This window comes from Neopelma chrysocephalum, unplaced genomic scaffold, assembly GCF_003984885.1.
Source record: "Neopelma chrysocephalum unplaced genomic scaffold, ASM398488v2 Primary Assembly neopelma1_45, whole genome shotgun sequence".
NCBI lineage: Eukaryota > Metazoa > Chordata > Aves > Passeriformes > Pipridae > Neopelma > Neopelma chrysocephalum.
In genome coordinates, this window is record NW_020897704.1 from 12,243,055 (window position 1) to 12,267,052 (window position 23,998).

Here is a 23,998-nt window from a genome sequence, read left to right on the forward strand (position 1 = left end):
AGCACTTGTCAAAAATGTTGGGGTTTGTATTTGTTAGATAGTAGGGGTTTTGGAGGGGGAATAGTCATTAAAACCTTGTAGGTGTTTTGCTTGCCAGTCATGAACTAACATAACTGTATTAGCAGTATCCTAATCTTGCCTGTTGAATAGTGGGGGTTCTAAACTGTGAAAATCACTAAATATGTTTCTGTGCAAGGTTCAAGCTGCTTCTAAAAAACAAGTTAGACTTCTGGGGAAAGATAAAATTGGAATATTTTTATTGGAATTGCATATTAGACACTAAACTCATGTCATTGCATAGCAATTCAACTGTATGCCCAAGAATGTCACACAGCTGAAAGGAACAGCACCTTTGAGCTCTAGACATGTTTCAGTGAGGTAATTTGGACCCCAAACCAGATCTCATTTGCAGTATTTCTTGACTGCACAAACAGCTATGCTTTTTACCCAGAGCAGTTGTTAGGCTCCAGCTTATTCAGCTTAAAGTCATTCTCAGTGAAAGTTACAGGGCAGGATCTGTGTTTTAGTTAGACTGGCAAGACATGGCTGTTAAAAGCCTTTTTGGAAGGCAGGATATAATGGCTATAGCAGATCCTTTTTTGGGGAGCAGGGCGTGTATGTGCAGATTTATTAAAAGGCTTTAATAAGGTTTTAATAAGGCTCTAAGATTATTCTCCTGTGTCTTTATTTACGGCAGCTTTGTTAGTGGGGGACTAGCAGGTAGGAAATTCTAGTTTACTTCTCTTGAAGTGAAAGCTCAGTGTTTCCTGTTTCAGTTGTGCATTTTTTTTCCACCTCTTATGAATTGCTTCGAAAACAAACACTGACTTCAAGGAAATGTGTTCCAAGGCGTGGGAAAAGAGGAAGGGGTTTGCATCTTGTGAAGGAAGAAGGAGGAGAATTTGGGTTGGTTCCCCTCCCTTTTCTCTAGTACTAAGCAGAAACAAAAGCGAAATACATTCTCCATGGATCTTAATGCTTCATTCCACATACTGTGAAGTCACAAGCAAGGGAATGGTAAAGACTGTGGGGAGTAATAGATGATGGAATATTTCAGGGAGAATTGATATGGTTAAAGCCCCTAAATATTCTTCAAGGACAGAGGCTTAGCTGATGCCTGTTTAGATCCTCATGCTGTTTATTTGTATGAATTGTACCTCATGTGGATTTGCTATGCAGCTTTTCCTGTGAATGCTTGTCACAGGACGCTTTTCACTGTTTCAGGTTGTTATATCGAGACACAAGCACTGAAGCTGAAGAGCCACAAAGTTACAACCAACAGTGACTCATCCAGCCCTTTTTGTGTGGCCATGAAAAAGCATGGCTTGTGTTCCTTTTAGCTGTCTGATTAACATGGAATAAAACCTCTTGCCTTTGGGGTGTTCTTTGTGGAAAAAGTCTCAACTTGCATTTAGATAATTTCTTCTAGACTTCCATGTGCTAGTCCTGGGGATGCTGTTGCTTTGGTGTCTGTTCCTGTTGCATCAGAGCCGCTGGGTTTTGACTACCCTGAGAAACTTTAAATCTGGTGTGTGGGAGGGAGGTAGGACCAGTGTCTAATTCATCTCTATTTGGGGTGAAGGACATGCTCTGTAAAAGTCTTCACTCAAATGTTGCACCGAGAATGTCAGCATCACATTCAGGATGTCAAAATTTGATTGACTTCGGAGATAGACTGTCTAGGTAGAGCGGACTGTAGTGTGGTCATCTCTCCTAGATAAGTCAGAGTCACTCTTGAGAAGAAGTTTACCTGGACCTATAACCACTTTTTTGTTTTAAAATAAACAAAAACCACCACCCCCTTCCAGCATCAGAGTGGAAAGTTAATTCCACCTGTGTCATACTCGATACTGGTTTTGGATACTTTATAGACAGACACTGGATTCAGGGTGTTTGTACACACTCCCAGCTGGCCTGTTATTGTGGTGTTGCTGAATTGCCCCAGAGATTTGGAGGTTGTCATGGTCTAGGGTGAGGTACACAGTTTTGTTGTGCTTACACTGAAAGTTTCTGCATTGATTGCACATATAGATGACATTTTGGAGAACAGATACAATACGTACCCTTTCCTGTTATCCCTCCTGTCTACTTAAACCCTATGCTATAGGAAGCTGCTGAAGGTGGAAGGATTATGCATCTTTGTACCCTTGTTATGTGATGGTACAGTAGTTTCCTGCAACAAAGGAAGTATTAATGTAATGAAAATTGGACTGAGTTTGACAATTTTTTTTGCAAGTTATTTATTGCTGTCATATGCCAAGGCGTTAAATTTCTGACTCTAAGTGCAGATTCAGCCTAAATGTGTCATAAATATGCGTCCATCAGTTTCTTGAACAAATCATCAAGACTGGTGAATTGGTGGCAGTAAAATTGTACAAGAACTACTAGTACACCAGATACCTACAGTGTTGTGACAAAAAAGTCTGGAAGTGGGGAAAACTGTCTTTTTCTTCCTTATTTCAAGATGGTTTTTGTTCAGTAGACTGACATTTGTAATTATTTTGCAATTTTTAAGTGTTTAAAATTTTTTAGATATTAATAATTCTTTTTTCACAAAAGAAACAATCATAATTCTTTTGTCCTTAAATGAATGGTGTTGGTTGCCTTGAAAAATTGCAGAAAATTATATGAAGGACAACTCAAGTCTTTAGTCACCACTTTGACTTTTAAATTCAATTGCTTGTGAAAAATGAATCAGTGAGAAGATTGGTATAGAAGCCCTTAAATAGAAAGATGGCATATTTTATAGGCTACAAGATTAACAACTTTTTTTTACTACATTTAGTAGCTATTTTCTCCAGTAATAAGCTGCTGGATTTTTTTCAGATGTGTTGGTTGATTCCACTGAAATTTTCGTCAACTAGTGTAAAAACTTTCTCAAGAACTATTTGCTGTAGTATATTGTAGTATATTTGCTTTAGCAACATCTTCCCTTTTAATCACATAGCAAAGTAAGACGAATAAGAGCTGCATATGTTCAAAAAAAGTCTTAAAGGGAAATTAAGAGATTAAATGTGATGTTTTTAATATACTTGTGCTGTCAGCATACATGAAACCTAGTATGGAAGGAATAAGAGGAAAATATCCAGTAACTTGGAAATCATGGTTTTAAGCAAGGAGGTTCCCTGGTGATGAGTTTTGTTTCTATAAGTGCTTTTGGGTTTATATTATGCAGTCAGAAAATCATCTTGTTGCAAGAAATCTAACGCTTATTTCTGTTTTGAATTATCAACAATTGCTCTGGAATTGCTTTAACACTCTTAAGAGGCTTGTTATTTGTAGTGGGTGCTAATGTTAACCTTTCCTGGTTTTGCATCAAGATGCTTTCCAGCCTTCAACCCAGAGCAGTCAATTTTCTAATCGCGTTCTTTCATACTAATGGAAACTTTCGTGTTCTTCACTCGTAGTTTATAACTAACTGTTTCTGCTTTGTTGTCCTGCACGTTTTCACTTGTACCGTGTTCACAGTAGTCACTGCAATAAAATGAGTGTGCTGAGGAAATGGTACAGTTCTGAGATGGGAAGTTATAATCCCAATTCTTAGTGACCATGCTGCAGAACTTTCTCCAATACCTTAGAACATAATTTACTAACCTACTAACTAAAACTTGATTGCGCTTTAGTAATTTAATGTTCTGCTTTGTTTTTTTATTTCCTTACTCGTCACCAAACCATATATTGACTTAGTCTTCTCTGACCTTGTAAAACTAGCCCATAACTGGCAGTAGGTATGTGGTTGAACTATTATGCTGAACATAAATGAATTGCAACTATAATTGATAGTACTGCTAGGTTAGACTGGGATTAACATGCAGATAGTATAAAAATAGTTTTAGAAATGAGGGAGAGGAAAGGAGACTTTTCAAGCAATTAGCCCACATTTTGATAATGTCTTTGTAAAGTGAACTTTAATTATTAGCAGTGTGGGAGATGTGTCTGAAATCGAACACTTTTGTTACGGAAAATATAGGTTTGAAAAGATGGAAAATGACTCTGACAATACCTAATTCTTGACAGTAAGCTGCTGTTTGGGGTTTTTTGCCTGTTTCTAGTTTTAATGTGATACTGTAGAAAGTAGGATATACTCCCTAACTGGCTGCTTGCAGTACTGTCATTTTGCCTTCTCTGCATGAGGATGCACTGGCTTTGTCTTCATTGACTGAAGCTTTTTTACTGGCTAGAAATCTCCAATTAATGCAATAACATGAATTCCCCTCTTTCCTGAGAAAATATCAAAGTTAAGATGTTGTAGAACTGTAGAATCGTAGAATGTCCTGAATTGCAAGGGCCTACAAGGATCATCAAAGCCCAACTCCTGTATAGAATACAGTATGCCATCTAATACTGAAATGATGCTGTTCTCCGTTCTCTGGCTAATTATGGAAGGATTCTTCTTTTATGTGGTTCACACAAGCTTCCTGGAATGTAGTGAGGTTTTTGTATCCATCGTTGTCATGCTATGAGACGCAGGAGACTGAGCTCCTAAGGAACTGTGGTTATCAGGCTTGTCTATTAGTCAATTCAGCCTTGGAGCACCTGAAGCTCCAGAGTTAGTAGGGTTGCCAGAAGAGAATGCTGAGGCAATGGAAACTCCTCCTCTCTATCAGTGCTGCCTGAAATCTCCTTTCGGGGCTTTGTTTCAGAGAAATAGGTTAAGTAGAGACTGCTAGCCTGTTTTTTTTGCAGCCAAAGCCATCTGTGAATGTTGAGATACAGTGAAGCTTTTACAGAACCGGATCATTCTCCTTTCATTGTTTATGCTGGACTAGTGCTTGGGAAAGCTTTTTCCTGCCATCACAAGGGCTAGGAATTGTTACAAACAGTTGCTGTTTGAAAGCTGACAGGAATCAATGGGGAACTATTGACATGGGTCACAAGTGGATGCTGGTTTTCGAATACTCCTAAGTGTGAAGTGGTGAGAGACATACTCTCAAAAAGTGGTTTTATCTGTAGTATCATATGTATGTACTAAGTATGATAACTATTTTAGTTGCCAGCTTAGACTCTTTGGACACTTTTGCATGTAGGTCTTTCCTGTTTTCATGCTGTGTTTATTTGCAACAGGAGATGCAGAGCATTTAATGTACCAACATAAACTGCAAAGTGTGATACCTGAAATCATACTAAACTCTCCATTATTTGTGCTACTTAGCAGGGGAATAAGTTAACCAGTGATATCCCAGTTGGAGGTTGATTCAACCCAACTGGATCCCGCACAGCTCTTCTGGCAGAGTGAGTGAAGGAAACCCAACTCACTGTGGTCATTTATTCTTCGCTATTGCAATCCAGAGCTGCAGAGGTGCTCCTGAACAGTCCTTTCTCCAGCTGGGTGTATTACCAACAGCTACTCTTGGAGTTTCCCAGAACCTTCAGTGATAAGAAAGTGGTGTAGCAAATCTCCAGTTGGATTTGCAGGGACTTGAAGCTAAAATACTTGTGGAACCAAAGCAGTTTTAGGAAGTCAGAGCCCCATTTGAGCAGTGCTATATCTAAGTCTGCATTGAACTGTCTGCTGCCAAAGGCTTCTCTGGCATTTCTGTGTTCATAGGTATGGAATCAGAGACCTTTGTAAGGTGACCATAGATAATCAGAAGATAGTAATTTGGGCATTTCTGTGGTAATTTGGTTCACATTGCTCCATACAGGTACATTTTTCTCACTGTATAAAAGTACGAGGGGATTTATTCTGCCCTAGTAGTGTTTATCTAAATTATTTAAATGAGATCACAGTTGAACATAATTCTTGTGGTTTTTATTCCCCTCCTGTTAGTAAGAAAAATGAAATGCCTACCTTAGGATAGAAATAGCTGTCATATTTCATGAAATGAGTGCATTAATACAACGTTTTTTAAGTGTGCCCTGGTATCTTCTTTTATGCTTTGATTTTTAATGTAACTTCTGTGGAAGCTTTTCTTGAATTTTTTCTTTCTTTGAGTATTTCTTAATGCACTTATGCAAATTTTGCAAAACAAAATATGTTCCTATGTGATTGGTGCATTCTCAGAAGATCACTGCCAGAACTGTCCCTGAAGAGCATGGCAAATGAACTGTGGGTGTCCTGGAGTATTGTAGGAGTGGCATTTGACACTCTAGTATTTACTGCCCCTCAGTATGGTCAGAAAGGAGATTCAAGAGAACATCACTGTTTTACTATCTGATGTTTTGCCAATTAGAAATGTCAGACAAGGCTTAGGAGTCAGATTGAGGACTTGAGATAAGTGAAACTCTGGTGAAATATTTGTCGCGTTCTCCTTGAAAAGAAGCCTGGAAAGGAGTCACAAGAACTTTAGTATCTTAAATAAGGTTTATGCTTTTGAAGTGAGTTCTTCAAATCTCAGTAGGCTATATAAATGCTTTCTTTAATTCACAAACAGCACTTCTATGGTATTAGGCAATGTGCCTTTATAGGTTTTCTAAAGTGTTAAATAGATAAATAAATTGACAATTAAAGTCAGAGATCTGTATTTCCTGAACTGATTGGACAAAGTTCTTATTAATATGGTAGGATTACACAAGTTGGGTTTGAAAAGCTGGTTTGTCTTTTTTTAAAAAATACTAAAGTAGATTTGTAGTAGAGACTATAAAACCACTGTGGAAGTTGGAAGCATGCTTCTGAAACTTAAGTTGTTTCAAAGACTCATCTCCCCACTGTCACATGTGGTAAGTGTTTGTCACCACCCCACAAACCACTTCTGTCACGCAATGAATAAGCAGAATTAAAATCAAGCTTGTCTTATGAGGAATGGAACCAAAGACCTCGTGAATGTAGTTCTTTAAGTGCATGTCTATGGTTCATCATACTTAACTTTTTGACCATTTTGTTCCTTAAAGAATATACCAGTGAAGTTTTTTGTGGTACCAGAATAGCAATTCTAGTGAATAGGCGGGTGTCACGGAAGTGCCCAGTGTTATCTGCAGAGGCACCAGGCGGGACCTCTGATGTCCCTGTGTCTGAGTATCTTCTGGGAAGCATTTTGGCACTTTACTGACTTAACCCAAATGAGTGCTGCTTTGTACTGTAGACAGTTGTTTATTAAAAATTAGCGTGAAACTGGACTGTGACGGATCTTGCTGACTGTCTTGCCATCAGCTTACAACAGTCTGAACAAAATTCTTTCCTCTTCTGCCCTGTCATTACCCCCCTTCTGCTATTGAGTACATTCTCCTCCTTCTGGTCACTCTGGGCTGTAACCTAGGAAGCACTGGATCTTGTGCATCCCACAGCAGGCTGTGAGCACACTGCAATAGCTTTGTACAGGAACTTTCTATTGTGTGTAGGGCGGAATCCTCTGCTGAGTCTGGCACTTTTCCATTCCTGTGGTAATTTGTTCAAAGTTCAATTTTAAAACTTCTTTCTTTACTCCTTAGTCAATTCTTCCTCTTCCAAAGCACAAAGTAGATATTATTCTATGTAGGGGTACTACTATAAATTGTAGAGTGCTCCTTACTCTTTTTGATTGCTCTCAGGACTGTACCTACATATCTTCTATTACTCGTGCCACAAAGCAACTGGCAAACATGCATTAAAAATGTAGATCCTGAAGTATTTTAGGAACAGATGTGTGTTAAAATCAATCTGTATTTCATTTCGAGGCTTTGCCTTGGAGCTGTGCTATGCTAATCCTCCTTTCAGGTCTGTTTAGCAGGTTGTAGAGTAGGGGAGGGTAGATCATGCAGGGGAGAAGGCTGTGCTGAACTCTCATAGCATCTCTTTCTAGAAAATGAAAGTCAATACTAGTCACTCAAGCCTTTTTGGCTTACAGCAGGTTCAAGTTGTACCTGTGAAAGTATTTTTTCTTGCATGCCTTTAAAATGGGCTAAAGCAAAAAGGATCATCTTACTCATGTGCTTTTTGATACCTAACCTGATTTGCTCAAGCTTGTTCTTTCTCATGCAAAATAACTTTTGCTTCTAGTTGTGGTTTGTAGAGGTAGTTTTTCTTTAAATTTCTTTCTAAGCAGGGTCATGACATTTGTCCCATAAAAATAAGTAAAATGGAGAAAAAAACCTCTCTAAAACTCACAACCACGTTGAGATGTGGAACAATACACAAATCATATCGGTGACTGTGTGTGGAAAGTATCATCGTTGCTCTTTGCTTTCCACCCCCCTTAATTGGAGGCTTATAGCCTATCTCAGCCTCGCAGTTCATAGCAGATATAGCTGAATTATGTGTGTTAATTTTGCTATTTCTAGACCCCTGGTTGCTTTCAGTCTAAGCACAAGTGGTATTTTTCATTTTGACACAAGAAAGGTCAGTGTTACACTGGACAGTGTCTTCTGTGTGCAGCGTATTCTTTGTCTGTGCCAAGTGACAAACCAGGTTTCTCTGCCTGTTGTGTTCACAGGTTATGCTGTGAATTTGTTTTTAGTGTTGCAAAGATGAGTGTAGTTTGCATGGTGCCTTCCAGTAACTGTTTACGTGCCTTGTTAAGAATTGCATCTTCCTGTTCCTCACGGTAGCAACATTTTCAGATAATATATTTAGCACTTTGGTCACTGTGTGGTCAGAGACCTACTACTCTATCTCCAGATATTTACTGGTTTTACTTCACTGACTAATATTGCAAGTTTTTTAATGCTGATTCTGTTACTCTTTTTAGTGTTCAGGGATATAATCTGTGATTAAGTCCTTGTAGAAGAGAAAAAAATTTGAAAACTGGTACTACTTGATGTACCTTTTTTTTTTTTTAATCTTAATTTACCTTGCCATTTGTCTTTGCTCTGTAAATGCCACTTTTCTGGTTTATTAGACACGTATTTTTCAACTAAATTAGTGCCAAGTTTTATCCACATTTTCATAGGTAATTTGATTTTTTTTTTTTTACTATATCCAGGTAAATTTCATGAAAATGTTTTTCTATATGCAAGAGAAATGCTAAATTTTATGTTGTTTTTTCTTTTTCTCTTTTGCTTGATGAATTATTTGGGGACTTGAGTTGCTAAATTGTTTTTTTTAATTGAAGTGTGCAGTGAGTGTCCCAAGTGTTTTAATAGTTTTAGAAGAATTCAAGAAGAAAACTGACTTTCCAAGCAGATGATCTTATTTACAATGCCCTTCTGCCTGTATGTTTTTGCATAGTCAGTGACAAACAAGATTTACATTTTTAACTAGCAAAAAACCTCCCCCATTCTCCCCCTTCCCCAAAAGAACACAAGTCATGGATGTTTTGAGTCTTCAAGATGATAATGATGCATTGAATATAGAGGGAGGGAATCATGAACAACCTCTATTTTTCTACTTGTGCAGAACACCATTCACTGGAGATGCTAAACTTGTTTGAAGCTGTGTTCAGTCTTCCTCTTGATAGTCTTACACACCACCACCATGTCAGTGTCGATAGAATGGCTGGTTTTGCAACCACCAGAGTTAAGTTTCTGAGTTCTTTAGTGTACCTTTTTAAATCTGGATGTCTGCACAATCTAAAATAACAAGCACTGCTGACTATTCTTGTATTTTTTATTTTCCAGAGAGAACTTACACTCTTCTCTTCCTCCTCAGTTTTCAGGTTGCAAAGGCCTAACTTGTTTGGGATGATAAAAGCTGTATTGCTCTTATTATTTCCCAGGTTTCTGAAATGCAGGGGCTGGTCTTTATTATCAGAGGTTTTGACTCCCTGAAATTTCTAGGATTTGAAATAGATGGAGGGGAGAAAAAAATTACATACTGTTGTGAGTACAGCAGACCTCCTGCCACTCATCTTAATTGCAAGTAGCTTGTACCTGAGAGACAGGTATAGTGGCTTTTCCAAAGTTCCATGTCTCATGATGTATAGAGCTAGTTTCAGCTTGGTTATAAACTGCTGATGTGCTAAAAGAACTGGATAATTAGATTTTTAAACAGTGAATATTGTAAAAGAAGAGGGTTTTTTTTCTGAGTGACTTTCTTCATCAATGAAACTAATACCTTGTGATGCTTGTTGAGACTTTAAAATTTAACATAAATCTTTTATTTCAGAGGTTAAGAAGATTATCAACAAAATACAGAACAGAGAAGATCTACCCAACAGCCACTGGAGAAAAAGAAGAAAATGTTAAAAAGAATAGATACAAGGATATATTGCCATGTAAGTCTGATTTACATGTTAATAGAAGACAAAGGAAAGTGCTTGTTATTCTTCATGTATTTTGAATTTTACTATTTAGTTACTACTGAAAGGCAAAATTGGAGATAATTTACTGAAAGATAACCTTCTTAAAATTTTAATTTTTAACTTGGAAGGCAAAGTGAATGAACATTCTTAAATTTTGAGAGAGAGGTATCACCTGAAGATAAAAGTACTGGTTCTGAAGCCATATCAAGCCAACACTTTCATTTCAGCTCAGAATAGTTGAGAACTTTGCAAGGTGCTTAAATGTATTTTTTTCTTAGGAGCATGTTATTCATGGTACAAAACAAACAAATGGCAGCATAAACTCCAGATGAAATTTTACAGAACCTTAAGCCTCTGTAAGTTTGAAGTAAAATAGTTTTTTTTTTTTTGGTTGTTTGTGTTCTGCAAATGGTGTTGAAGAACTTTCAATGCTGGATTAAGTTTCGTTTCTATATTGCTAGAGCCTAAATAAAATTCTGTTTATGTGTGGACATAGAAAAAACATGGAAAGGAGTCAGAACAGAATTTAAAATTTAAAACCACCACTGTGTGGATATAACAGATCAGTGATGTGAAATTACTAGATTGTCTGTTACAAGCTCACTTTGTGTAGCTCCTGAGACTGCATTTCAGAAGCTCTTACCATGCCCTTTGATATGAACAGCTGACAGCGAGATTAAAGGTTTCTACGCTTCCCAGGTCAGCAACAGGTATATTTTGCTCTGCTCAGCTTTCTCTGAATTGTTAGGAGGTTTACAACTAGTTTGCAGTTGAAAATGGTTTTAAGCATCATTAGCTTTCACTTTAAAGATGTGTTCTAATAATAAACTCCAGTGAATTATTGTGTTTAAGGTTGTTGTATACGTGTGTGCTGGGTTTTTCTAGTGCTGAAATTTTTACTGTTTATTAGTGCTTCGAGCAGCAATTTGAGCAGTAAACTTTAGCCTAAAGCCAAGGCCGTAGATTGTTTAGCAAGGTGGGTGTGGTGCTTGCTGCTGCACGGAGAAGGAAATGCACGTGTTTAGATTTCACTGGGGGATGTACGTATAACACAGATCACATCTTGAAGAGTAGTGTGTCACTGAGCTGAACTGCAGCAAAATAATTAAATATCATTGACCTTTTTGTGTTTGTTTCGGGTTTTTTTAGTTGGGAGGAAATGTTTAATAGATGGAGTGAAAAGAGAGAGGAAGTTGTTATTGTCATCTTATTAGCAGTGGATATACTCTTTCTTCTGTCCTAGCATTTTGGTAGATCATAAACAAAACAGCAAAATCATGGTAGCACCCAGGCTGTTGGTGAGACAGTAGCACTACAGTAGTGAATGGCTGCAACTAGAGCAGTAGATCTGCATATCTTTCATCTGCATGAAAATAAAACCTGAGTCATTGAGATCACAGCTCACAGTGGGGAAATGAATGAACCTCAAAGCTGACATTGAGGAAAATTGAAGGCGCATTTTTTCAGTTCTCATTCATACAGTGAGAATGTCTTCAAACATCCAAGGTTTCCAGCAATAAATTGATGGGAGACCAGCTTGACAGAAATGAGAAGAACCAGGAGAAAGGCGATGATACTTTGCCTATCTCTCGTAAATCCAGGAAAGACTGTACATTTGTAACTTAATCAGAGATTAGGGCTATGTTTGTCAGAAATTGTTACTCTACCAGAGAGATCAGTTCTAACTCAACACTGGCTTCAGAGTAAAAGATGCATGTTCCTGTTACAGTTTACTAAGCCATCTTAAATGATAGTTAAATGAAACATGGTGTTCACTGGTCACCTGAAGAACCAATTAGTCATTGTGAACTGAACCTTTAAGTTACATAACAGTATCCAAGCACTTAATCTTCTGAAGCTGAAACCTGCAATGGATTTTTCTTGGGGAATTCTATTCCAGATCTAAAACTCTGTAGCAGCTGAGCTGTGGCACATAGAGACAGGCTGGAAATGTCAACATTTGAAAACTGCTGTAGAATTTTGGATCTACTGGGCTGGGAAGATAGGATCCCTCACTAGCCTGCTACTTTAATTAGTCTGTTCTGCCACTTAAAAGGAGTTTTTAGTATAAAGCTTATGACAGTACTGCATGCTTAGACAGTGTTCTCGCTTTAACCTTCTATGTATCAGAGTGTAATACAGTTAATGGGTTTTAGATTTCTCTAGGCCTTTATGTGTGTTGTCTTAGATCTGTGATCTAAAAGTCTTGTGCCTTTTTAGGAAGCCTTTCATTGTAATGCAGATATTTTTTTGCATGTTATGAGAAGTCTGGCAGAAAAATTTCACCATCTTGCAAGCTTTTTGAAAGACCTTTTTGTATAGAAGTTACTCTTAGCATGTAGTTCTTGTGGGCATGGTTCATTGTTTTATTATCGGTGGTGTTTTGACAAAACAAAACCCCCAACTTAACCATATTTGCTCCTTTGAAATATATTTGTTCTTTGTTTCTTTTTCTCGAATTTAGGTCTAATCAAATGCTTAGCAGCTGTTCTGTGGTTGAGGAATTGACCCTGGGAGCAGAAAGTAGCATAAATTGCTTGAGCAGATGCTGTTTCTGCAAATACTTCTGTTCCCCAATTTGAAGATAATTTTTTTCTTATCTGGATTTACGACTAAAGGAGCCTCTATTGTAGAGACAGTGTGAATGATTTTTGTGTCATAGCTAGGAAGTATTATTGTCAACAAGAGCTGGAAGGACTAGTGAACCTGCCAACCACCTACCCCTTTTTAGTAACAATCAAGTATTAAAAATGCAGGGGGTTTTTTTCAATGCCAAAAAGAATACCAAAATGTTTAGTTTATTCTCTCAACAAGTAATAAGGCTATTTTTAAGACTGCTGAGGATTTTGGTCTCCAAAGAGCTGCTGTTTTTATAAGCAGCTTTCTCTGAGACAGTCAGTAATGTTTGAGGCAGAAACTTGGCATGTCAAAACCCCTTAAATGAAGGAATCTGCTGCTTTCTAGTTCAGAAGTGCCCCAGCAAAGTGCCCAGCCCAGTGTTTGGGGGACAGAGGTCAGTCTGTGCCTGGGCAATAAACCCCAGTCAAGTTTCGTGTTGTAATACCTGACAAAGGACTCCTTGGCAGAGACTTTAAGACCTGCCAACTGCATTAACTCTGCACTGGTATTTTATTCTTTCTGCTTTCCGTAAGTGTGCCTTTAATTCTGACCATCATGATCTGTGTTAATGTTGTGTAGCAACAATTAACTACAATTTTCATGGCTTCTGATTAATTGATTTTTGACTCTTTGTAATGATGCATTCTTGGAATTCCAGGAGATGGTACCCTGTGAACTTGAGCATCAGAAGCACCACATAGCAGTAGGAGCTGCTCTGCTTATTTCTACATGAGTTGATTTATTCATAAATTAAATGAACTGACTTGCTTATGTGACTAACCTTTGGTAGATGTTCTTTAATGTACTATATATATATTGGATTTACTGTTACATGCTGATTTACTCGTGTTGTAATTCTTGTTTAAAAAACCCAATATTTTCCTTTCAGTTGATCATAGCCGAGTTAAACTGACCTTAAAAACTCCCCCACAAGATTCAGACTACATCAATGCAAACTTTATTAAGGTATGTATTACTAATTTACCAGTTCTTGAATTCTTTTTTAGCTTTTATTTTGTGTCAGTGCAGTTTTAATATTAGAGTCTGAGATGAGAATTTAAAGCTGTGAGGGAAGATATTCTTTTATTATGACTTGAATAAATTTGCAAACATGATGCCATTTCTAACACAATTTTTAAAGCTTTGATATTACTCCTAAGTGAAAATATAAAATACTTCATTTTAAAGTGGCAGGCAAGCAAATTGGAAATTTATACCATAGGAAAATTGAGATGCAGTTGTGTTCAGACGCAGTTGTTACTGATAAAAATACCCCATTTTAAGAAAGACTGTTTTTAGGAACTATAAATGAGGTGTTTGACAAATTGTGTGTATTAATACACACTTCTTGCTGTTCATGGCAAAAGTGTGCCAATGGAATTATCATTCTAAAAGAGAAGCCAGAATTTGACTAAAAGCCAGTTTTGTTTCAAAGTATTAATGTCTTGAGCTGTCTTTGTACTTTATTCTGATGTTTTTACCCAGCATTTATTATTCAGAAACAGATATTCCTGTAATTCTCCCTGCTTGAATATTTAGCTTGAAAGGCTGAATATTAATTTGTTCAAGATTTATATAAAACAAATTTCAAAACTTTGTATTTTTTAAATGTATTAGTGGGAGCAGGGAACTTAAGTTTGTTCAACAGGCTGCTTTTTAGCAGAAAGATTTTCAAATTTTCATTATTGAATGTTTGAAGAAAGAAAATGAGGACTTATAGGGAATCTTCAGAATTTGAACAGAACATACAGAAACTTGTTTTCTGTAACAGACTCTGGCAGTGCTGTAGCTGTTGTAATCTTGGGCCCCCTTGAGATCACCAGCGAAATTCCCACTAATGTAATTGGGGCTCATGTTTGATATTCACCCTTCCTGTTGGATATAAAAAAAAGGATATTCTAATTTTGCATGATTATAACCTAAAACCTCTTTCATTCAGTGCAGATAAATTTTCTTTATAAATATTAATGGTTTCTTTGTGCAATCCCAGGGAGTACATGGGCCAAAAGCATACGTTGCTACGCAGGGACCCTTAGCCAATACAGTCATAGACTTCTGGAGGATGATATGGGAATACAACGTTGCTGTAAGTACCTACTGAAAAACTGAGTGTTACCTTATTTCATAGCATAGCAATTGTCTATTTTTTGCCCAAGCTGGCTTTCATTACCAAAAAATATTGACAGTGATCTTGCTCATTTTCAAAATCTTGTTTTTTGTATTTTAAATAGCATTCTATATGTAATTAATATTATTTATTCAATTTAACAATGTAAATTCAAAGTAATAATTTTATTGAATGAATGTTAAATTCTTCATGTTTATGAATAGGTTCTTGGTTACATCTGTTCCATGGGAGACCTTGCAACTCTGATTTTATGTGGACTGACAAAATCAAATACAGAAGCAGCATGTGAAGCAAAAAAACCCCACTTTTCTATTTATGCTAGTTTGGGATTACTTACTGATTTATATATTCTACAACTATTTATTTACAAACAAGAATTTTTGTCAGGAATACTGTTAAAATTGGATATGTTCAACAAATTATTTCTGAAAATATTTTTTTGTTTTATCAAGCACCTAAATCATGGCTTACTGTAACAAATAGCTTACCTCTTGGTGCATTTTTATTGTGCTATTCACAGTAATGTATCAAAAATAGCTGCACCTAAGAATTTTAATTCTTGGTCCTTTTTTGGGTGGGTTTTTTTTTGGGTTTTACTCCTATTTTATGCCATCTGTGTCACTTTAAGCAAATATAGTTATGTTTCTTCCAGTTGGCAAATGATTCTATATTTTTATGATTAAGTTTAGAGTTTACATTCAGGCTGAATAAATAAAGTATTTGTACAGGATTACAGTGAATTTGAATTAAGTAGCCTTAATATGTTGTATTAGTGATGTAGATTTTGTGAAGGATGAAACTTTGTTACTTTTTTAGAAGTAAAAGAGCATGCCTATGCAGGTAGGAAAACAGTATTAATTAGTCTCTTCTGTAGTAGCTAATTAAGGAGTTTCAGTATCTTCCTGATAGAAGCAAGTAGGAAAGTGTTGGTTGAAGTTACTTGATCTAAAACCAGCTAACTTGGAACATCTTTTTTTTCTTTTCAGATAATTGTAATGGCCTGTCGAGAGTTTGAGATGGGAAGGGTATGTATCCTAACTACAAAACTGAATGAGCTCTGCTCGTGTGGGGCAATACTGGTGAAGCTTCATATGCCAAATCCATAACTGTAATAATATTGGTATGTTAGATGGAATGAGAATGCCTATCCTTACATTTCTGTCCATAGGAAACAGTTAATGAGTCTGCATTTCTTTGCTCCATTTGTAGTGTTACATTATTATTTAGGTGTCATCTCAGTGGAATATGTGTTTGTACACAGAACTGTACCAATGGTTTGTTTCTGGTCATGTCACTATGGAAAAAACGTGTCTGGCTCTTTGTGGGATGTGGGCCAACTATCAAAATCCTGAGTCCTTCTGAATTTCCTGTCAATTGATACAGCTGCAAAAACAATTTTTTTAAAGATCTCTCTGCTTTATTCTTATGACCTTAGAAGGAAAAAAAAAAAGTGGTCCAGAATTGTGAATTCCCAGCTTTCAGGAAAAAAACTAAGCTTTCATTGCTCCCCTCTGTTTGATGCAAGCTTGTGCATGTGTGTAGGCAGACATGAAGTTCACGTCCTAATTTACATAGTGTCTTTTGGCTGTACTTACTGGTCATCTGGGGTCTTGGTTTTGTTTTCCTTTTGTTATCCAAAAGAAATGTTATTTTACTATCTTAAAAGAAGTCCAGAATAAGGCATTCGGGGTTATCATTTTGTCTGCTCTGCTTCTGTTAATCATCATCCTTCAGTGCTACGCATGAATTAAATCAGAATTCTTTGCTTTAACAGAAAAAATGTGAGCGTTACTGGCCTCTGTATGGAGAAGCAGCTGTAACTTTTGGACCATTTCGTGTTTCTTGTGTAAGTATAAAGCTTTATAAATTAATTTTGTAAGGATTTAGTGCTTTTGTACCTTCAAATAAATGTTCAACAAATGGTTTATATTATAAAAGAAATGCTTTTCTGATCTTTCAGTACTAAATTTTACACAAGGATTCTCAAAGGAATGTGCACGTTTAAGCTGTGTGGGTTTTTTTGAACCCTCCACGATTGTTTTGTTTTCTTATTTTAAAGTAGGGAACCTGTGTGCCTTGATCTTATATCTTTGTAGTTATTACTTCTTCAGCTTTACATGATGTAGTCTTGAATGTCTGTACCGTACTCAAGAAATCAAATACTCGTGCAGTTGTTTTGTCTGTTATGACTTGCGTGTTCTGAAGGTGCATGAGAAATGAAAATTTCTTCTATTGTTGCTTTTAAAATCAAAACAAAAATAAGTAGCGGGTCACCACGAGGTCTCAGTCTTTTCCTGAAGGATTCCTAAGGGATAACTGTCAAGTGATCTATGATTCCAGAAAACTGGAGAGTAAGAGAAGTCATGATGCAATTGCCATTTACAAAAGGAAATAGCAGAAACTGACTCCATTAGTTGTGAGGTTCTCAGGGTATGGGTGAGAATATGGCATGTGGGACCATAGCCACCAAAATCAAAATGATCAGCATTCCTTAGGTGTGGGATAGTATCCAATTTACCTTTGTCCGCACCTGTTTATGTATCTTTATTCCTTCCTGCTTTAAATGTGTTTCTGGCCTGTTTGTCCAACTTCTAGCCCTTAGGGCTGTGATCACATTCCAAGTGAAACCAAGGTCCATCCAGCCCATCTCTTGTGTTCAGTGACAACCTAATGACCTAAGGGAAGAGAACAGAGAAGTCATGTATAAGATGATCCTTCTCCTTGTATTTGTCAGCTTCTAGCAACGGACAAACAGACTTCCTTAGTTGAATGTGTCCCTGGATTGTCTATGCTTTCATAAATCATGCAGTGCATGATTAATTTGATAAATTTTTTGTTGAGTTTTGCTTTTTGTCACCTGCTCTTTCTGACGTTGGCATCATGTTGTTGGAAGAAAACACTTCCCCGTGTCTTTATTTTTAATCTTGCCCCAGAGTAGTTTAATCCATTTCTCCCTTGTGCTGTTAGTTACTGTCAGGGTGTGAATGAAACATGGCGCTGAAGTGATGAACATGGCTCTCCTTAGTGTAAATGATCTTACTGGGAACTTTTTACACTGCAGTTCGTCATCAGCCTTAGCTGTTCATAGTCTAAAAGAGTGGAATTGATCCCTTTCAGATTGATCTCAAAACTGTTTTTTACTTCTCCTTAAATAAATTATGTGGGTTTGAACAGAAATTGCTGCTGTTTTCCAGCTGAAGTGTTTTAAGGTGTTCAGAGAGAGCTAACATGCCAGTTTATTGAGCTATTAATACTACTTTGAAATAGTCTACCAAGAATTAAGCACACTTCAAGTTCATCTTGTCAGGAAATATATATACTTGCAAATTTTAGTCTGTAAAAATTCCGAGTAGCCTTTTCCTACCTTAAATTGATTTAAATTTGGCTGGGTTTTTCCCTGTACCTAGTGGTATTGGAGAGAAGGGTTTGTGTGTATGGTGTAATTGATTTCTTGGCCCCAGCTGAGAATGTATTACCTGTAGGTCCACAGGTGTCCATGGACTGTGTTGCTATGCACCATCTCCTTTAAACCCACAGGGTGTTGCAATTGTTGGTGGGAAATGGTAAATTCCCAGTAGGAGACAGAAATACATTAAAGCATATATGCAATCTCCTAAATTCTCTGTGGGTAGCTGTAATGCTAAGCTTTTAAAGGCATCTTCAAATTCTGATGTTACTGATATTTTAAGTACAATAATACTGTTTAATGTCTGCAGTATAAACTTTCCTTGGTATTCCAAAGTCAGATTTGAAAATTCTGGGAGCCTAGAAGCCAGGCTTTTTAGGCCACAACCAAGATAATTAGTGATTCATTCAGATGCACCCTTAACTGAAAATAATGGAAAAGGAAAAAAATTAAAGGAGATATCACAGGATAGTGATAAGAAGCTGAAGTTTACACAGCAAAAGTGTTATAGAGAGATGGCTGTGGAAGGCAATCTGTAAATTAAAAGTATAGAGAAATAAAACAAAAGAGATACTTAAAAATATTCTTACAGGATTTATTGATGGTTTCAGGAGCAGACTGGACATTCATTTCAAAACTCACATTTTTAAGTAAAAGGAACATCTTTCACACATGTTATGCCTAGTGGTTAGCGTGCAGGACTTTCACTGCTGCGACCACGGGTTCGATTCCCCGGTCTCCTGGCCTGTTGGAGGTCGTTAGCCCTGTGTGGCCATCCATCTATGAGAAGGACACTCTAAACAAACCTACGTCCTGAGGACCTCACTGCCATTGTCCAAGCTTGCTTGACCCCGGCAGATGAACCTTAGGATTAAAGGGTGGGCTCAGTTCAGCGCAGGCTGTGTCTCACCTAAAAAAATCCATTGCGCAGGCTGGAAAGGTAAAAAGACCTTTCCCCAAATCTTCGTTCGCGAAGATGGGCCATTATTATGTAGCAAACTTAGTTGCTGGTATGTTAATGTTTTTATTGGCCCTCTTGAGGAAATCATAGATACAAAACCAGTAAATTGAAAAAGGGCATCTGAGTTTAAAGTTTGAGTGTTTAGTTATATCCTGTATGCTGTATATTGATTCCCCCCCCAATTCATTACTGTTTTCTTGTGTTTAGGAAGCTGAGCAAGCAAGAACAGATTACTTCATTAGAACATTATTACTTGAATTTCAAAATGTAAGTACATGGTCACTTCTGGTCTGTTGCTCAAAGGTCTGTAAAATGATACAATGGTGGAAACTCATAAAAATATCTTCACTTCTTTAGATGCTGACTCTGTATGTGTATAAATAATAAAGTTTAGAAGTAATGATATAAGAGAAGAGTAGTGAAACTCTTTCTTTTATGTATGTTCTTGTTTATTCTGGGGTGTGTTATGATCTTCAATAGCATATGGTAACAACTAAAAAGTTTCTGCCACCCTGGGAGAATTCCACTGTTTAGTCCAATTGAAAATATGATGACAAACTGAGTCCAACTTGTAAAAAAAATCCTGTTTCTTCTAGTTAGCTTCTTTTTGGATAAAGTCTGTGTGCTTGTTGGAATTTGCCTTATACTTTGATTTATTGTCAAGAGGAAATCAGTTTGACTGAAGCTTGTTTATATTCAAGAAAGGACTTTGGTGTTTTAGATTAAAAGTGGCATTAAAATAGGACTATGAAGAATTTTCAATTTTCATATAAAAAACAAATTCAGATTTGTTTTTTCCGATAATTCTGCTAATGTGAAAAATCACTGGTCTTTTTAAAAGTAATTAAGTGAAATTTCTTGATGGACCTTAATAGGCAGCCGTAACTTCCTTTTTTCTGATGACCTTGGTTTTACATAATCATCTGGATTTTAAAATGTGGGTTTTCTTAGGCTGCATTGTCTCTAGTTTTTACTACCTATGGCATTTCCACAGGTCTGGGAAAAGTCAAGCATCAAAAATAGATAACTTTCTATGCTCAAGAGGCTGCTATGTTGCTTCTCAAATAACTAAACAGAAGGTAGCTTAGGTCTTGAAACTTGTAGCCTGTAACACTGATAAGAAAATTCATGCTCTCCAGTACATTACTTTGAAGGGTGTACTGCAATCCAGAGGTGTGACCACAGCATGGAAAGGTGCAGTACAACTGGCTACCAGTTCTACTGGCAGGTGTGGATATCATTATCATTGGATAATGATGAGGAAGAGGATTTTCAGGGATTCAAGTAGCTGAGTAACTAGGCTGTTCTAAAGCCTGCTTCCTACCCTGTCTTTAGTACTATTGTAGCTCATGTGACGAGAACAAAAGCGTACCTGTTGTTGTTGCAGGTGTGATCCATACTTAAATACAATCTTAATTATTTCTCTCATTTTCTTAATTTCCCTCTGAGTGTGAGCACATGTGCCCATACTGTATTTTGTAATATGACAATTTCTTTCCAATGTAAGTTACAAAAGTACAATTAGAAAAAGAAATTTTCATGTGGTCTTTCCCTTTCTTTCTCCCTTTCCAAGTTTATGACTGCAAAGATGTAGAATCTTTTAATGTGGTCCAGTTTTGTGGGTCCTTTATCTCTGAACTGTCCCATAGTGCATTTTCTTATGCATTATTAGGCCTCAAAACACTACTTCAGAATTCCTCTTTTGTTTTACAAAGTGGTACAAACTGTAAGTATTTTTAATACAGTAAATGACTTTGCTTGTCCACACTTAATCATGCAAAAAGTGAAGGTTCATAGAACTGCTTCTTTCGTACACACTCAAATGTGTGTTGTCATTAATGCCTTTCTCCCTGCCTCTCCCTTAGGAGACTCGTAGTGTCTATCAATTTCATTATGTTAACTGGCCTGACCATGATGTCCCTTCATCTTTTGATTCTATTCTGGACATGATCAGCTTGATGAGAGAATACCAGGAACATGAAGATGTACCAATTTGCATACACTGCAGGTATTTAATATATTTATTTTTTGACTTTATGTATGTCTATTTTTTTTGGAGTCTAGGCTTTTGGTATGAGATGCATTAGTTTGGTTCTAAATCAGAATTTATTTGTTTACTTCAGTTTAAAAAATTCCTTGAGTCAAAACTTAATTCAAAATCATACAGCCTTCATTTTCTTAAAACTGATGCCACAGTGAGATTTTGCTTCTATTTCAGTTTAAGACAGAATATCAATCAGAAAGAATGAGCCTTTGAAAGGGAAACCATTTTGTGGTTCTTTAAGACATGTAAATCCTCATGAGGACAAAATAGACTTTGAAGATGATTGCAAATCAGTTATGGAAGTGAAGGCTCCATTCATAATAGGAGAGACTACAGAGCAGGTGCATCACTAAGAACTCTGTCTTTTAGTATGACAAAAAACATCTTTAATGGGCAGACTGTAGTTTCCAATTGGGAAGTCTTCTCCTGAGCAACCGTTTGACCTGAAATTTGGCTGACAGAAGGACTTGAAACTGAACTGCTGTGAAGATATTTTGGTGAATTGACAGTTTCTGATAATTTATCTGGAAAATTCTTGCCTATGATACTTGATGCTTTTTAAAGTAACAAAAGTTCATGTATTATGTCAGGAAAATAATGAATTCAGATTTGTAAGCCAGGAAATGTCAGTCGTTGGGGCTTATAAACTCCTTAGAGTTTAGTTATTCTCCTAAAATGCATAGAAATGTATTGACTTTAGCTGCATTCTTTTTTAACTTGTCACTCTTAAGTAATTGAGATCTAAACCCATAACAAACTTACTTAGCACTGAAATCTATTTCACTTTGTCCTGTTTCTCTTGAATGTCAATATAGTTGTAAATGTTGGCTCTTCTCAACAGTGTAATTATAATGTAGTAGATATGCATGAATTATAACTTCATGTGTAAAATAGGGGAATTCGTGCTATTAGGAAAAAAATAAACGTGATAGTTGATTGCCATTTTTATAACTTTGATATTTATGTTTTTAGCTAAAAAGCAGAAAATATAGATGTAATACTAAATCAGAAAAATGCAAGAAGTCTTTAAATATATTCTGTTCTGCCATTTAACGTCTGTCATTAAACTTGGACAAGATCCCTACCGTTGAAGCTGTGGTAACTGGTAATAGTGTGAAGAAAGAGAGAGCAATAAAATTGTCAGCAGTTAAGCATCTTTCTTGACTGCTGTTCCAAATGGTTATGAAAAACTTGCATTAAAAACTTCGATGCTCCATTTTGCATTTTGTGCTGCTGATTTTTTTTTTTGTTTGTTTGTTTTTAAGACACACCATAGTGTCAGGTTGAGTGAGCTTAAAATGATAGTTGAGGGATTTGGATAATTTTTTTTTTTATGTGAACTTTGGAAATGTAAAGCTTACAGTGTGTTTTTAACAAACTAAAATAATTTTTAACACATAACTGTTTATGTTCATAGTGCAGGGTGTGGAAGAACGGGAGCCATCTGTGCCATAGATTATACATGGAATTTGCTTAAAGCTGGGGTAAGGAATCTTAAAAGTTTTGTGGCATTCTGTAATTGCACAACTGTGATTGATTGAGCTTCCAAGTGTTCTAAAATAGTGAAATGTTTAAGACATTCTGGAACTCCCTCGACAGGTTGGATGTTCAGTTTCATTGCATTCATGCTTTAGTATTAACTTACTTTCCTTTAACAGTGAGTTTTTATCTAAAAAGGTCACTATAAAATTCCAAGTTTTAAAAAATATATTTCAATATAAAGTGATGTTTCGAATTCAACTTTCTTAGTCTCTCTGATTAATCTTGCAGCTCCTAAAGACTGATATTTCAAATATGAAGGGATAACTTCATTCTGGGATTTTTAGATTATGAAGCATCATATTAATGACTTTGAATGTCTTATTTTGAAAATATTTGAAATGCTCTCCTCTGGTCTAAATCAAATGTCAATTTGGAGTTGCTTTAAAAAAAAAATTAATAGTTGCAGTGTGGAGAGAATAGATTAGCTTTAACTACAAAAGTGAGACTTATTTTTGGATGTCTAACAGCTTTTGTATTGTTTTTCTGACAAACAGTTATGTTAATCTAATTGACTTGCTTCTGTATTTCAGAAAATACCTGAAGAATTCAATGTATTTAATTTAATACAGGAAATGAGGACACAAAGGCATTCTGCAGTGCAGACAAAGGTATAGTTTGTTTTAAAATGCATGTGATAATATATCATTATTCTTTGTTAAGATCTTATGCACTAATTTTTTTCTGGTAATCTATTGTAGGAGCAGTATGAACTTGTCCATCGAGCCATAGCACAACTATTTGAAAAGCAACTGCAAAAATATGAAAGTTGTGCAGACTGGAAGATTGCAGATGGAGTGGTATGTGTCTTTCCCATATGAATTTCAATCAGCTGTAGCTGTTACCTTCTGATCAAGATTTTCCTGTGAAGTCTAGTTTTTAAAGATAAGTGTTCAGTGGTGTTAAAGCACATAGAGAACTTGTTTGAACTGCAAATGGTTTTTGCTGAGCAGGGACAGCTGGTCTATACTCAATTTACACTGAGGACTTGGTTGTAAAAGTTAAGTCAGGTAATTATAAGAACATTTACAATACACACCAAATGCATTTGCAGTGGGGGAAGAAATGGAAAGAATTATAGTCTGGATGAAATGGAGGACTCTTAACTCAATATTGAATTGTGAAATGTGCCCTTACCTTGGTGAGGTGACAGTAGTTGTCAGCTGATCTATTGCTTGAATTGTCAGTATTTAGCCCAATTCTGATA

The 23,998-nt window shown here is 36.4% G+C and overlaps 1 protein-coding gene across 3 annotated transcripts in view; it reads left to right on the top strand.

Annotated features, from left to right (window-relative positions):
• Positions 1-23,998, top strand: part of PTPN12 (protein tyrosine phosphatase, non-receptor type 12) — a 70,617-nt gene that overhangs the window by 21,629 nt on the left and 24,990 nt on the right. For all 3 annotated transcript variants that reach the window (XM_027679428.1, XM_027679426.1, XM_027679425.1), the window contains exons 2-11: positions 9,959-10,067; positions 13,603-13,679; positions 14,704-14,799; positions 15,828-15,866; positions 16,616-16,687; positions 19,416-19,475; positions 21,074-21,216; positions 22,670-22,736; positions 23,325-23,402; positions 23,493-23,591. In XM_027679428.1, the coding sequence (XP_027535229.1) occupies positions 9,959-10,067; positions 13,603-13,679; positions 14,704-14,799; positions 15,828-15,866; positions 16,616-16,687; positions 19,416-19,475; positions 21,074-21,216; positions 22,670-22,736; positions 23,325-23,402; positions 23,493-23,591 (840 nt within the window). The remainder of the gene's footprint in view (positions 1-9,958; positions 10,068-13,602; positions 13,680-14,703; positions 14,800-15,827; positions 15,867-16,615; positions 16,688-19,415; positions 19,476-21,073; positions 21,217-22,669; positions 22,737-23,324; positions 23,403-23,492; positions 23,592-23,998) is intronic.